This window comes from Euleptes europaea, chromosome 1 (assembly GCF_029931775.1).
Source record: "Euleptes europaea isolate rEulEur1 chromosome 1, rEulEur1.hap1, whole genome shotgun sequence".
NCBI classification, from domain to species: domain Eukaryota; kingdom Metazoa; phylum Chordata; class Lepidosauria; order Squamata; family Sphaerodactylidae; genus Euleptes; species Euleptes europaea.
In genome coordinates, this window is record NC_079312.1 from 32,120,882 (window position 1) to 32,135,116 (window position 14,235).

At 43.3% G+C, this 14,235-nt stretch overlaps 1 protein-coding gene across 1 annotated transcript in view; it reads right to left on the reverse strand.

The window, feature by feature from the left end:
* Nucleotides 1–14,235, reverse strand: part of CFAP20DC (CFAP20 domain containing) — a 212,081-nt gene that overhangs the window by 23,210 nt on the left and 174,636 nt on the right. Inside the window, exon 14 of the mRNA XM_056864469.1 lies at nt 61–152. Within this exon, the coding sequence (XP_056720447.1) occupies nt 61–152 (92 nt within the window). The remainder of the gene's footprint in view (nt 1–60; nt 153–14,235) is intronic.

The window sequence follows — 14,235 nt, forward strand, 5'->3', positions numbered from 1 at the left end:
CCTCTGTATCCCACTGTTCTACCCAACTAGGACTGTGATTTCCACACATGCTGTTCTTACCTTGAGGGGTCAAATTCGCAGTCATGTCAGCATGTCCCTCCAGTTGTTGGCTTGGAGGAATTATAGGAGGGCTGAACACGTTTAGCCAGTCCCTGAGGGAAAAAAAGACACAATTTAAGTAATCGAAGTTCTGGAAAAAAATGTGGCTTTTGAAACAGAAAATACAGTTTGGTCTCACAAGTGGCTGCTAAACATCCAACAACAATGGCATCTTTCTCATTGACTCCAGGTTCAAATCTGGCAGGGGGGAAACAAGATGTGTGTGTGTGTGTGAAGTGCCTTCAAGTCGCAGCCGACTTATGGCGACCCCTTTTGGGGTTTTCATGGCGAGAGACTAATAGAGGTGGTTTGCCAGGGCCTTCCTCTGCACAGCAACCCTGGTCTTCCTTGGTGGTCTCCCATCCAAATACTAACCAGGGCTGACCCTGCTTAGCTTCTGAGATCTGACGAGATCAGGCTAGCCTGGGCCATCCAGGTAAGGGAGAAACAAGATAGACTGACAAAACTGAGCGTGAGAGAGAGACAGAGACACACTGAGAGAACAGACGTATGAGAGAAAAGCAGACAAATACGGGGAGACATTCTTGCAAAATGGCTTCAGTGGTCTCAAAGCACTCCATAACATCCCACTTTCTGTCTGCTTCACTTTCACAATTGGCCGAGGACAGCGCCTTTTATAGTCACCGCTTTTTACCCAATGTGACTAGGAAGCTGAAGTCTTGTCGAGTGAGGCGCTTTAACCATCAGTGGGATCTGTCAGACACAAGTCCTTGAGTACTTGTTCAGCATTTTTATTCTGTCTAGTATCAGAGGAGCATGCCTATTATTTTGGGTGCGGTGGAACACAGGCAGGATAATGGTGCTGCAGTCGTCTTGTTTGTGGGCTTCATAGAGGCACCTGGTTGGCCGCTGTGTGAACAGACTGCTGGACTTGATGGGCCTTGGTCTGATCCAGCAGGGCCTTTCTTAGGTTCTTATGTTCTTATTTAGGAGGATGACAGCTATCCCAAGGTGAGACACACAAGCACACATTTACAGGTGATTTCCGGACCATGACAATACAATGCACGACCTCCTCTTCAAATGGGACTACAATGTGACAACTTGTTTATATCGTAACAGTGAACCAACAGGGGAGAGAGAGGAATGTAATTCATGCCATATCGGTGGGTACCAAGCAGAAGCTCTTTTGAGATGGATCAGAAACTCTACATTTCTAAGCCCCAGAAAAAGCCTAGATTTGAAGCTGTAGATTAGAGGCTGCCATTCTGTTTAAAAGTTTTTCTTCACAGCAATGAGGACTAGAAACTCATTTTTTAAAAGAATACAATCAGACTTGTCTCTGGAAAGCAAAGTACAATTCACCGCAAAAACAGGATGACGTAGAAAACTAGCACCCCTGCCTGAGGATCACCCTTTCAGTAAAACCGCCTGACAAGAAAAACTCACATTCTAAAGCAACGTCTGGCCCAGTCCATCTAGAAATGCAATTCTGAGAAAATGCTTCTTTGACAAAATGCTCGCCTCTGAAAATAATTTAATACTGACATTGCTGCAATACAGTCTGGTGCAACACTATTTAGAGCTGATCCTGCAAAGTTTAGGGGCCAGAGAGTTTCAGAATTTAATCATGGAACATCAGTAAAGAACCAGATCTTTAATTAACAACAACAACAATACCAATATTTTAAAAACCCACTAATGGTCCTTGTGAGCTGATTCCTTTTGTTGGCATGAAAAAGTGACAGGAAACTCCCCCTCCCCACAAATCTAACCTCCAGAACTGGATTGTTTTAAATATATGAACTACGTTACACGGCTAGAGCAGGCAATTCTTATTTCAGAGAAACAAAAGTAGTATGAAAGAGGCGTCATTGTCTGGGGGGGGTGTCCATTGGAAGCGCCTTTGTCTCTAGTGAAATGCTTTTTGGGTTTTGTGCTCCTTCAAAAAGACACAAAAACCTTTCTGACTCAATGTGATAGTGGATTAAAGAAATACTATCTTCAGTCCTGTTTAAAACTGTCTTCAGCTAAAAACTGTGAATGAAAGAAGAGCAAGCGCATGAGTTTGCATGCCCCCCATATAGCAAACAGGCAATTTAGATTGATGATACAGTCCCTGGATCCACTTCTGCATTAGACAAGGAGAGCTGCCAAACGCTTAAGTGCTTGCTACACGTTTATTGACAGTCATCTGGGTGTTTTTTTTAAAATCCTTATTTATTTATCCACACTTCTCTAGTAGTCAGGCAGCCCGATCCTAAAACCTGTGATCTCAGAACATCACTAAAGCCCACAGGATGCCAGAGGAGCAAGTTGGTATCCCATGCCCCCTAGTTCAGAGAAAAGATATTTTAAGAAAGAGCCAACCCCAAGAAACTGAGAGGATTGCACAGGTCTCCGTATGGTTACTGCTGTAACCATACTGCCGACACCCACCAGTCACAGACAAGCATACAGACAATACCATGTCAAAATATTGTCGAAGGCTTTCACGGTCAGAGTTCATTGGTTCTTGTAGGTTATCCAGGCTGTGTAACCGTGGTCTTGGAATTTTCTTTCCTGACGTTTAGCCAGCAGCTGTGGCAGGCATCTTCAGAGTAGTAACACTGAAGGACAGTGTCTCTCAGTGTCAAGTGTGTGGCACACTTGACACTGAGAGACACTGTCCTTCAGTGTTACTACTCTGAAGATGCCTGCCACAGCTGCTGGCTAAACGTCAGGAAAGAAAATTCCAAGACCACGGTTACACAGCCCGGATAACCTACAAGAACCAATACCATGTCAATTGCATATGGAAACAGCCACTCAAAACACATTAATGTCACCACATTGTTCTCCATCAGTCTGTGTATCTATCACACTTTTCTCCCCACTGGTGACCCAAAGCAGCTTAACTGACCCCCCCTCCACCAAATAAAATCAAACGGAAAAATAAGCAACAAAAATAAAACTCGGTACGACTCCTTCCTACCCTCCTTGAACTATCTCATGGACTGGCCATCCCACCTGGGAATGATATACTGAGAACAAGAGAAGAATGCAAATGCTTTAGGGAATGGGAATTGGGGTTGAGTTGCAAGAAGTGAAAATTCACCTCCTGGTGACATCTATATGTTCTTGTAATAGCATTGTTTTCAAAGAAAGAATCACAAAACATCCTCTTCCAGGAAAAGGCTGCAGAGGCAGTGTTTTACTCAAGTAAATCACAAGGTCTGGGGATAAGTCCTATAATTAAGAAGGGGTTTGGGTTGGATAATCCATGTACGTTTTACTTTTCTCCTTGCTTGACTGGATCTACTTTTTTGGAATCTATTCTGCAGGATTTAAAGAAATGTTCATACACAGCATATCACACTGCTTTATGCTCATGGTCTATCTAGTCCAGTGATGATCATTCTGACTGGTAGCATCTCTCACAGCTCCAAACAGACAGAGGCTCTCTCAGCCCTACAATAACCATCAAGTATACTTGGAGATAACAGGGTTAGAATTTTAGATCTTCTGCATGCAAAGCATGAGCTCCACCATCTAGCTATGGCTCCTTCTTCTTAACCAGCTTGATGTAGTGGTTAAGGACGGTGGTTTGAAGTGGTGGACTCTGATCTGGAGAACCGGGTTTGATTCCCCACTCCTCCACATGAGCGGCAGAGGCTATTCTGGTGAACTGGATTTGTTTCCCCACTCTTACACATGAAGCCAGCTCTCCCAGCCCCACCTACCTCACAGGGGGTCTGTTGTAGGGAGGGGAGGGGAAGGTGATTGTAAGCCGGTTTGATTCTTCTTTAAGTGGTAGAGAAAGTCAGCATATAAAAATCAACTCTTCTCCTTCTCCTTATGGCAAAAGATGTGTCACATTCTCCGTTAGGTAGATTTCCCAGGGCTCCCTGGCCTGGAAAGTTCATTGGCCCTATATCCTTTACAGGGCCTGCAAGATACAGAACTTATTCTGGTGCTGGGAAAGCTATGCTGTTTCCAGATAAGATCAGTTCCCCAAAGAAAATCTTGGCAGGCATCGAGGAATGTTGTGACAGATAAAACCTGCCTTTGGCTTTCCATCTCTCCGTTAGCTCTTCTGCTGCTGGTGCACACGATGCCGCTTCCATATCATCTGCTGCTGGTGTGTACACACAATCTGGGGTGAATCGAGGGACAAACACCTGCTCCTTCTCAGCCAAGACAAAGGGAAAACAAACCCTCTAATTTTCTGCCTTGTCAAACAGAACTGCCGATGCAGAAATCCCACACAGTTCCACGGTGGATTTGGGGAGAGATGTTTATTGGATTTTCCATAATTTGAATGTGGACTAAAATAAATACGAACATGCTTTTTCTCCACTACTACACCCAGACCCACAGCTAAACTGACAATCAACTGTGAAGATTAGAACTAGCTGTACGCATGCAGAGGCAATTTCTGCCGTAAAACGACAGTGTACAGATAAGTGACCAACTGCTTAGAAAAACACTGCAGGATGATTGGGTCCCTACAATTAGGGATAATGTAAGAAAATAAAAATGAGTTTTTACAAATGTCTCCTGGAATCTATGACCGCCTGCTAGATCCCACATTTTGTGCTTCAGCAGCAGCGCTTCAGTTCTTCTTTAACTGTGGGTCTCCAATCCCTGCTTGTTGATGTACTGGCTCCATTCACACACTGCAAAGTTCTTTAATTTGGGGCACTGTTTGAAGGAATGGAGTTCCGACACAATTGGGTGACAGTATCTGTCCTATGGTTTGACTTTAGTGAGGGGTCAGATCTGTGTCTGAGGACTAGGCTTTTCAGGCTTAAGGAAGTCTGAAGAAAAGATGGTTACAATGGGAAATGGCACCTGCAGCAGAATGTCAGAGATCTAACATACTTGAACATGCCCCCTCAATCCCTCCCAAGTGGTGAAAGACTAAAAGGTAGGGCTGCTAGGTCCCCTCTCTCCTCCGGCGGGAGGCTACGGGGCTGCGGTCTTGATTGCGGCCCTTTATCACTCAAATTAAGAGGAAAAGGCCCCTTGCAAGGCGGCACGTCTGGTTGTAAACCAGAAGTGCAGTGCGCGTGGTGTGTGTGCGCGTGCACGTTTGCCCGCCAAACCTCAGGTGGTCGGCGGGCAGAGGGGCAAAATGCCGGGGGTTTGCCCACCACCACTGGGCACCTGGCAAACCTACTAAAAGGACAATCCTAAGCAGAGTTATACCCTTCTAAGCACACTGGCCTCAACAGACTTAGAAGGGTATAACTCTCTTATTACACTTTACACTTTAAGACAATACATGCTGGTGACCAGCACAGACCACAAAAGTCATTTATGCATGGGTACTTTCTCTCACGTTTACCCCCGGTCTGTCTTGATTGTTCCTTGGAGTTATGCATGAGTTTTCCGGCCATTAGAGGTGACCTTGCTGCCAGCCCTCACAAATCCCAGGACTTCCCGTCCCTCTGTTAACCCGATTCTTCCTTCTCTCCTGAGCTCAACCTAGGTGAAATCCCCATGCATAAGGCAAAGCGTGCAAGCTTGGTTTTTCTCATAGCCAATTACAACGCAGCGTGTAAAGAGGTGGGGATTCAAATGCTTCCTGGAAACTCTTTCTGAGCAGAAGAAAATATTTTTAAACCTGAGGATTTGATTCCCCCCCTTTCAGATTGCTCCGTTTTTTGTTTTTTTGTTCATAAAATGCTTTTTTATGCAGCAATTGGGTTTTGGGGGAGGGATTTTCTCTCACAGTAAGCCAGTTACAAAGTAGCATTTAAAGGGGCGGGGACTTGATTGGAGCTTGGAGGCTACTGGTGCAGATTCCCAACAGGAAAGTGTGGGTCCAGCGAACAACGAACCTCAGGTAAAACTCCCATACATAAATGACCAAAAATAAAGGAGACTGCCGGAACAGACAGGTGGACATTGGAGGGATTGCACATCTGACTCTCTTTGAAAGGCTCACAGTATGAACTACCTACTAGGGGCAGGAGGGTTGTTTGAGGAGCAAGTTTTAAAATTTATCACAGAAAAATAAATATCCCTCCTCCTCTCCAAATCCTTGTCTACCATCCAAACAGTAAAAGCCTGGCAGTACCAGGAGGTTTGAGGACAGAGCAGGTTCTGGGTCTTCTCCCGGAAACAGTGTTGCTGTGACGCCATTTTTCTTTCCACTGCCTCACTGAGTGGTGATGGACAGGAGGGGGAGAGGTGTTTCTACCATAGTGGGCAACCTAGCCACCCTATACACAAAGGAGACCCCGTTCCCCTACCTGCATTTGATTGAAAAATTCCCCTTATTTCATTCATCTCTCCCATTAATATTTTTTTTAAGTCTCATACTTTTTGTATGCAGACAGGCCTTCTTGTTTTAAATTTAGTTTTAGTACAGCACAGTACGATTTTAAACCAGATTTTAAACCGTATTTTTAACTAGATCTTGATGATACCAGCTGGGGCCATTCCTTGCCCATAAAAAACAAAAGCAAAACACTAGCAAAACAAAACAAAAAACTAGCAAAATCGTAACAATTTTTTAATGTATCAAATCCACATTTTTTAAAATCTAGAGAAGGTGATGCTGGCCAATTCTAAACTATTGTTCTTTTCTTTTTAAAAGAATATCATAGATCAGGGGTGCCAAATACAAGACTCGTGAGCCCAATCCAGCCCTTTGAGAGCTCTTATCTGGCCCACAAACCAGACAAGGCAGCCACCCCCCCCAACTCTTGATCTGGGCTGACAAGGCATGGCCAGGCCTGACCAAGTGACATTTTCATCATTTCCCTCATAACAATTGAGTTCAACACCCCTGTCTTAGATAAATGGTATGGCATTGGCCAAAGGCTGCCAACAAAGCAAGATGCAACTTGAAAACCTTTTTATCGGAAGTGCAAGAACACAAACTTTTATTATAAAAAAAGGTACCTATTTATTTTAAACCTTTTAAAATGCTGCAAAGGCAGTACACAATAAAAAGTGAATATTAAAAACAATCAACTAAATCAACAATATTAAAAACAATAAAAACTGTGCATACAGCATTAAAACGGGATAGCACACTAAAACAATCCAGAAGGCGAGGACATAAAAAACAGCAACAAAAAACATAGCTTTCATTAAAGGCCTGGGAAAAGAAAAAACTTCTTCAAATGGCACTTGAAAGTCAAAAAAGTAGGGGCCACACACAAGGAGGAAGTTCCACAAATGGACGCACAGATTTTTTTAAAAAGAGCTAACAGATACACATTTGACAGCCTTCTCACTAGGAAGCGAGAAGGTTAGAAACCAGAAACAAGCAGTCCAGTTTCTGGATGCAATTTTACTTCTCATGGCCTTCAATTCGATCAAGGTTTTTAAATGGCTGGCTCATACACGTGACACTTGAGAGTAAGAAATTCTAAATAATAGTGTGGTCGAATAAACAAAATGTATCATCATGCATAGTTTGGCATCTACCATATTTGTGGAAAGGAAATCCTATTATCTCACTTACAAGTATGTAAAGATATGTCCTAAGATAAGGGGTGAAAACGCATGGTCGCGTTATCCTCCTTTATTCCCTGTTTCAGCCAGGATTCAGCCAGGATTGAACGCACATTCATACGGCGAAACACATGCGTTCGATCCTGGCTGAATCCTGGCTGAAACAGGGAATAAAGGAGGCTAAAGCGCCCTTGCCTTTTCGCCCAAGGTCATTCAACAGATGACAGATTTCTGATGTAGTCCTCAAGTGATGTACCTGCTACGTACCCCTACTTCAAAGGCTTATGGCAGAACTCACCAAGAATTTTTCCTGAAAGAAACCCCACTGAAACTAATGGGATGCGCACAAAACAATGCACATGATGGCACTGTGCACAGTGCATCTTTCAATATCCCATCAGGAAGGACACATTTCAAGACTGGAGTGCCAATGTGGCGTAGTGGTTAAGAGCGTTGGGCTAGTATCTGGGCAACCTCGATTCGAATCCTCGCTTGTGCCATGAAAGCTTAATGGGCTAGTTACACTCTTTCAGCCTAACCTACCTCACAGGGTTGTTATGGGGATAAAATGGAGGGGAGGAGAAAGATGTAAGCCACTTTTGGGGTCCCCGCTGGGGAAAAAGGCAGGGTACAAATGAATAAAGTAAATGAGTAAAAACAAACCAATCCCACACAAAATGCATCTTCAAACACACAACTTCCACCCAATACGCTTTTAAAAGAAAGGACTAAAGAAGCCTCTCTCTCCAAAGCTGGTTAACAAAACCACATCTGTGCTGAGATCCTGTCTGCCGAGTTTCGGCCAAGATTTACAGGCAACAGGCAAACCTTTTAAAAAGTCAGTTTATAATGGAAACACTGACAGATGCTATTTTCTAGCAGCCAAGGCGAGCGTTAGGCACAGTTAGGCATGCTGCCTCTCAGGTTGCAACAGCTTTGCAGCAACTGCTTCAGGAAGTGTGAGATAGCGAAAAGGAGGGGTGCACATATCTTTTAAAAATGTATGATCTTTTTTTTTTTTTTTCTAGAATCACCCCGTCTCGGTGGAAATTAAAGAACTCAGCACAGCGGTACCTGAGACATCAGACTACAGCGCGATGTGGAGTGTGATCTATCTTATTTAATTCCTCGGCCAGCATCAAATGTAACAAAATTCCTATGTGGAAAGTACTTTCACATACGAACCAGCATACAGCCTATGGGAGCAGAGTCACCGCCTGGGAGACTCTACAGGTGGGTTGCGCTGGACCATTGAAAATACTTTGCTCAGGCAGACATCTTTAAACAGGAGATAAAACTATCTCGTCAAAACAGCAGGGGGGGAAAAACTAATCAAGGATTTTGCTTAATTAGACATACTCTCATTAGGTTATCAGAGCCTCAAGCTGAATCAATACAATCAACATGCAAGGAGCTATCTATGGGGTTCCTGATAACAAAAAACTTAAATTCGGTGTCTATTTGACATTGGGATTGACATTGCCTAAAGAGCAGGGAGAGCAGTTTTACATGGAGTAAATGTCATGAGCACCGAAGGCTACCTTGACTGTTAGTCAACCTCAAGTGGAGGAACACAGGGCTCAAAGCCAAATGTAGGTTCTTCCTACATGATCCTTTTCTGGACAGCAGTGCAGACCGTTGATACAATGTCGGAAACATCTGTGCATGTCAGACAGACTCACTGTGTTTATTTATTTTAGGATCTATATTCCACTGTATCCTGGCCGAAAACAGGCTCAGAGCAGCTGGGAGATTCCAAGATCCCATAGCCCTACCAGTAGAGTCCATAGGTGCTGGTTCACTTAGGGCTATCTATTATCAAAATACAGTTTCAAGCAGATTTTGAAAACATATATTTTGAGTGGGTGGGGGCAAGTGCCGCCCCCCGGTCCTGGTTTCAATGGGCTTTGGCCAACTTTCCATTCTCTCGGTTCCAACGGTATAAAATACACTTTGAAGTAGTTTACAAAATAACAACATAATAATTACAAAATGAAGTTAAAATGCTAGGTCACGTATCATGAAAACATCCCCCCTTGCCTATGACTGTCACCTTCCCTCACTTGAGATCCTGTTCCCTTTCTCCTCTGCCTTTAGTAAGCTACACTCCACCTTTAGAGGGTTTCCAGTCATCATGAAAAATGGTACAGATAGAGAGAAAAGTACAAGACTATTAACAGTTCATATCATGAAAGATGCTCAAACCTTAACATTCAACAGACTTTTGGTATCTCCCACCCCCACCCCCACACAACAGTTCCAAGAGAGAAATTGTGTGTCTGGACGGAAACTCTTTGGAAATTAAATCAAAAGAGTTTCTGTCTAGACATTAGGAAGGATTTTCTAACAGTTCGAGCGGTTCCTTGGTGGAACAGGCTTCCTCTGGAGGTGGTAAGCTCTCCTTCCCTGGAGGTTTTTAAGAAGAGGTTAGATGGCCATCTGTCAGCAATGCTGATTCTATGACCTTAAGCAGATCATGAGAGGGAGGGCATCTTGGTCATCTTCTGGGCATGGAGTAGGGGTCACTGGGGGTGTGGGGGGGGAGATAGTTGTGAATTTTCTGCATTGTGCAGGGGGTTGGACTAGATGACCCTGGTGGTCAATTCCAACTCTATGATTCTATTATTCTATTCTGTGTGTGTGTGTGTGTGTGTGTTTTACTAAGTCACAGGATATAGGTCTTCCAAACAGCTTGACGATAGGCAGACTTATGGGCATGGGAGATCAGATACACAGTGATTGCATTCCACAGTCACCAGAACATTAATTGATTCTGGAGCAACCTATCATACAAGGTTAATATACATAATAGAATCTGTAGTGTCAAGTTCAACATTTATATGCAACTGTTAAGACATGATAAAGAACTATGAAGCTGTGCACCTGCTTGTATATTCTAATTACAGTACATTAACATTGATCAACTTGCTACCGTATATAAATCAATACAAGGTGACCTCACTGTTAAAAACAGCGTTTTAAAGGGAGCTTTGGGGCATATGAAAAATGAACATTTAAAGTTGTCTCTCTCTTTAAAAAACAAACAAAAACCAAGCAACCGTCTTTGCTTTGGTAACAGCCTTCATAAGGTGTAATATGTTTATGGGACTGTGTTTCACCTTCTTTTTTGTGAGCACAGGAAGAGTGTTAAAATCAGCTACTTAGGGTACAATCCATTTCCTATTGGATTCAGTGGAAATCTTATTGATCTTAAAAATCATTCTGTCTGTCTGTCTGTCCGTCCAACTGACTGACAGTCCTTGGATTAATTATTAAGTTGAGTTTTCTTCTACAATATTCTCTTACATCAAATATGACATAAAACAAAGGCAAACTGAATAGTGCTTTATAATAAGTTCCTAATTCAGGTAGCCATGTAATTGCACTTGGCCCCAGGTCAAAACAAACAGAAAGGAGCTCTATCCTGGCTAATAAATAGTCAACTAGGAAATTGAAAATATTAAAAATGCATTGCCTACCTGCATGAAAATTAGTACATTTCACACAAACAAATCCGGGAAAGAGGGGCAACGAAACAACTTGAATATATTTTGCAGCGCTTTTAAAATGCAGTGGAAGTTCATACTTTTTGTTGTTTAAAAAGACACAAAAATATTTTAAGGTCAAAACAGGCAACGTGTTGATGATTTAAAAATGTAAGGCGAGAGCGGCATTATATTACTCTTCTAGAGTGTTATTGTAGTGTTAAAATATCATTAAATCAGCACAAACCAACACTTATCATTTCCTGCACATTTTTCACAGTAAGCTGCATTCTGACTATGAGTAATCTGTTAATCTGTTCTTTGCCTCACAATCCGTCAAAGTGACAGATTCATTCCATCCCTAATACATAATATCTTCATTTACTGTTTGTGTGCCTTACTGGAAACTTTTCTCTTTTTGCTAGTGCTGAGATTTAGAAAATCACAAGCAAATACACACAGTGCCATGGTCCTTTCTCATGCCTCTTTCCACACGTCTTCAGGAAGCCCAGCCAACTGAATTTCAAGAGCTCTTAATTTAAACAAAGACTTCCTAACAACGCTGAGTGTATTTAATTGCTTGAAACCACAATCATCCACCCACTTAGCTCTTAAATCCTTTTGATTTCAGAAGGGCTGCTCTGTAGTTTTGAAGGGGTTTGATGAATACAATATGAATGACTAAAGAGGCCACACAATATTTTGTATAGAAAAATTTAAGGGTGGACATATATAACATTCCTGATTGTGACCTAATGATCATGAACACTGAGTGATGAGCTGCGCATGAGAAACAGCCATCACAGATGACGATTTCATATTAGCCAACTACAATGCTTAACTCAATTAGGGGCAAAGGCTTTAAATCATTTTAATTGGCAGATTAATCAAATAAGTCTTTTATTGTTTAATCAGTGGGAAGCCATTTTTGTAGGGCTGCACGCAAAGGGAGGACTTCTTGAAATTTCCAGGTCTTTTTTTGATTCTGGCATGTTTGAATAACAGAGAGTAACCAACGGGTTGAAATTAAATCAAGAGTTTCTGTCTAGACATTAGGAAGGATTTTCTGACAGAGCGGTTCCTCAGTGGAACAGGCTTCCTCGGGAGGTGGTAAGCTCTCCTTCCCTGGAGGTTTTTAAGAAGAGGTTAGATGGCCATCTGTCAGCAATGCTGATTCTGTGACCTTAGGCAGCTCATGAGAGGGAGGGCATCTTGACCACCTTCTGGGCATGGAGTAGGGGTCACTGGGGGAGTGGGGGGGAGGTAGTTGTGAATTTCCTGCATTGTTCAGGGGGTTGGACTAGATGACCCTGGTGGTCCCTTCCAACTCAATGATTCTATAAAACTGAAAATGTTGAGGTTGGGAAGGCTGCCTAGGCAAGAGGAATATCTTAATCTTGGGAAAGTGTTTCCAGTACTCTCCTCCCTGGGGTGGGGGAAGGTGATGAATCATACTGTGGTCCTTAGAGCTCAATGGTCAGCCCTCAAAAACACATTGCTACTTGGAAACAGCAAAGTGAAATGCAGGTTGCAGATCTCTAATGTCAATGGTGCAATCCTAAACATAGTTACACCCATCTAAATCCACTGACATCAAAGGATTTAGAAGGGAGTAACTTGGCTTAGGTCCGCACTGTGGATGCTCGACGAACTCTGCACTCTGGGTTATTTGGAGCCTCTACTTCAGGCAACAGGAGCAAACATTGCAATCCAAAATGGAAGAGCTATTTCACAAGCCTGTGGATAATAAGCCCTGCCCATGGTGATGTAATGCCGTCAGTGTGGTATGGACATATGAAGCTGTCTTGAACCAGGTCAGAGCATTGTCCTGACTTGTGTGTGTGTGTAAAGTGCCGTCAAGTCGCAGCCGACTTATGGCGACCCCTTTTGGGGGTTTTCATGGCAAGAGACTAACAGAGGTGGTTTGCCAGTGCCTTCCTCTGCACAGCAACCCTGGTATTCCCTTGGTGGTCTCCCATCCAAATACTAACCAGGGCTGACCCTGCTTAGCTTCTGAGATCTGACGAGATCAGGTTACCCTGGGCCATCCTGTCTTACTCCGTATTATATACTAGCTCTGCCTCTCCCAGCAAACTGTGCTCTTTCACGACATTTGGTGCCTGAGATTCTCTAAGTGGAGATGCCAGGGACTGAACCTGAGATATTCTCTATGAAAAGCACCAAGTCCCCATAAGCAGAAGAAGACCTTTTCTGCATGCTGGAGTTACTCTTGATTTTCTTGGGGGGGGGGGTCAATCCAAAAGCACTGGAATCAGTTTGGGCAGGGTTCTTCCGCATGCCTGCCCTCCCTGTGCATTTTTACAGTTGCGGAGTCAGTTTATTGTCTTCTGTACATGACTTAAATAATGAGGATTTTCAAGAGAGGGTGCTGTTGTCATTGGTGTTATTAGCGGTATTTTAGGGCTGTTTTTAAAAACCGACACAACGCTGTAGTGTCCTCTAAGTGGAGATGCTAGAGATTTGGAAGGCGTGTGAGCTACCACTGAGCCAGAGGTTCTCTCCAACTTTATAAACCCAAATGTGGGCTTATTAGGATGCTGTCTCAATATAACTCTCTGCCTTGCCATCCCCTTTTGATAAGAGAGGAACAGTGGAATGCTAAGGAGAGTTGCACCCTTCTAAGTCCATTGAAGTCAGTGGGTTTAGAAAGGTGTAACAGCCCTTAGGATCACACAGGAAGCGTAGCTTATTTTTTTTTCAAGGGTTGAATGCTTTTTTTTAAACTGGGTTATTAAAAATAGACATATATCCCTTTTCACTTTTCCAGTGGTTTGGCATGGCAAGACAGAGAAAGAGTGAGAATGAATGAGTATATTGCTATTTGGCTACGTAAGAAAGAATTCCTTCTCTGCATGAATGCAAAATTCTCATTGTGCTGTGCTCAGTAGTTACTAGGGACATACCTACACTATTGGTTCAGAGGACACTGGGGGGTGGGGGGTGGCAAGGGCCTAACAGCCGAAGAAGAGTTGGTTTTTATAAGCCGACTTTCTCTACCACTTAAAGAAAAATCAAACCGGCTTACAATCCCCTTCCCTTCCCCTCCCCACAACAGGCACCCTGTGAGGTAGGTGGGGCTGAGAGAGCTGTGACTAGCCCAAGGCCACCCATATGGCTTTGTGTGTAGGAGTGGGGAAACCAACCCGGTTCACCAGATTAGCCTCCGCCGCTCATGTGGAGGAGTGGGGAATCAAACCCGGTTCTCCAGATTAGAATC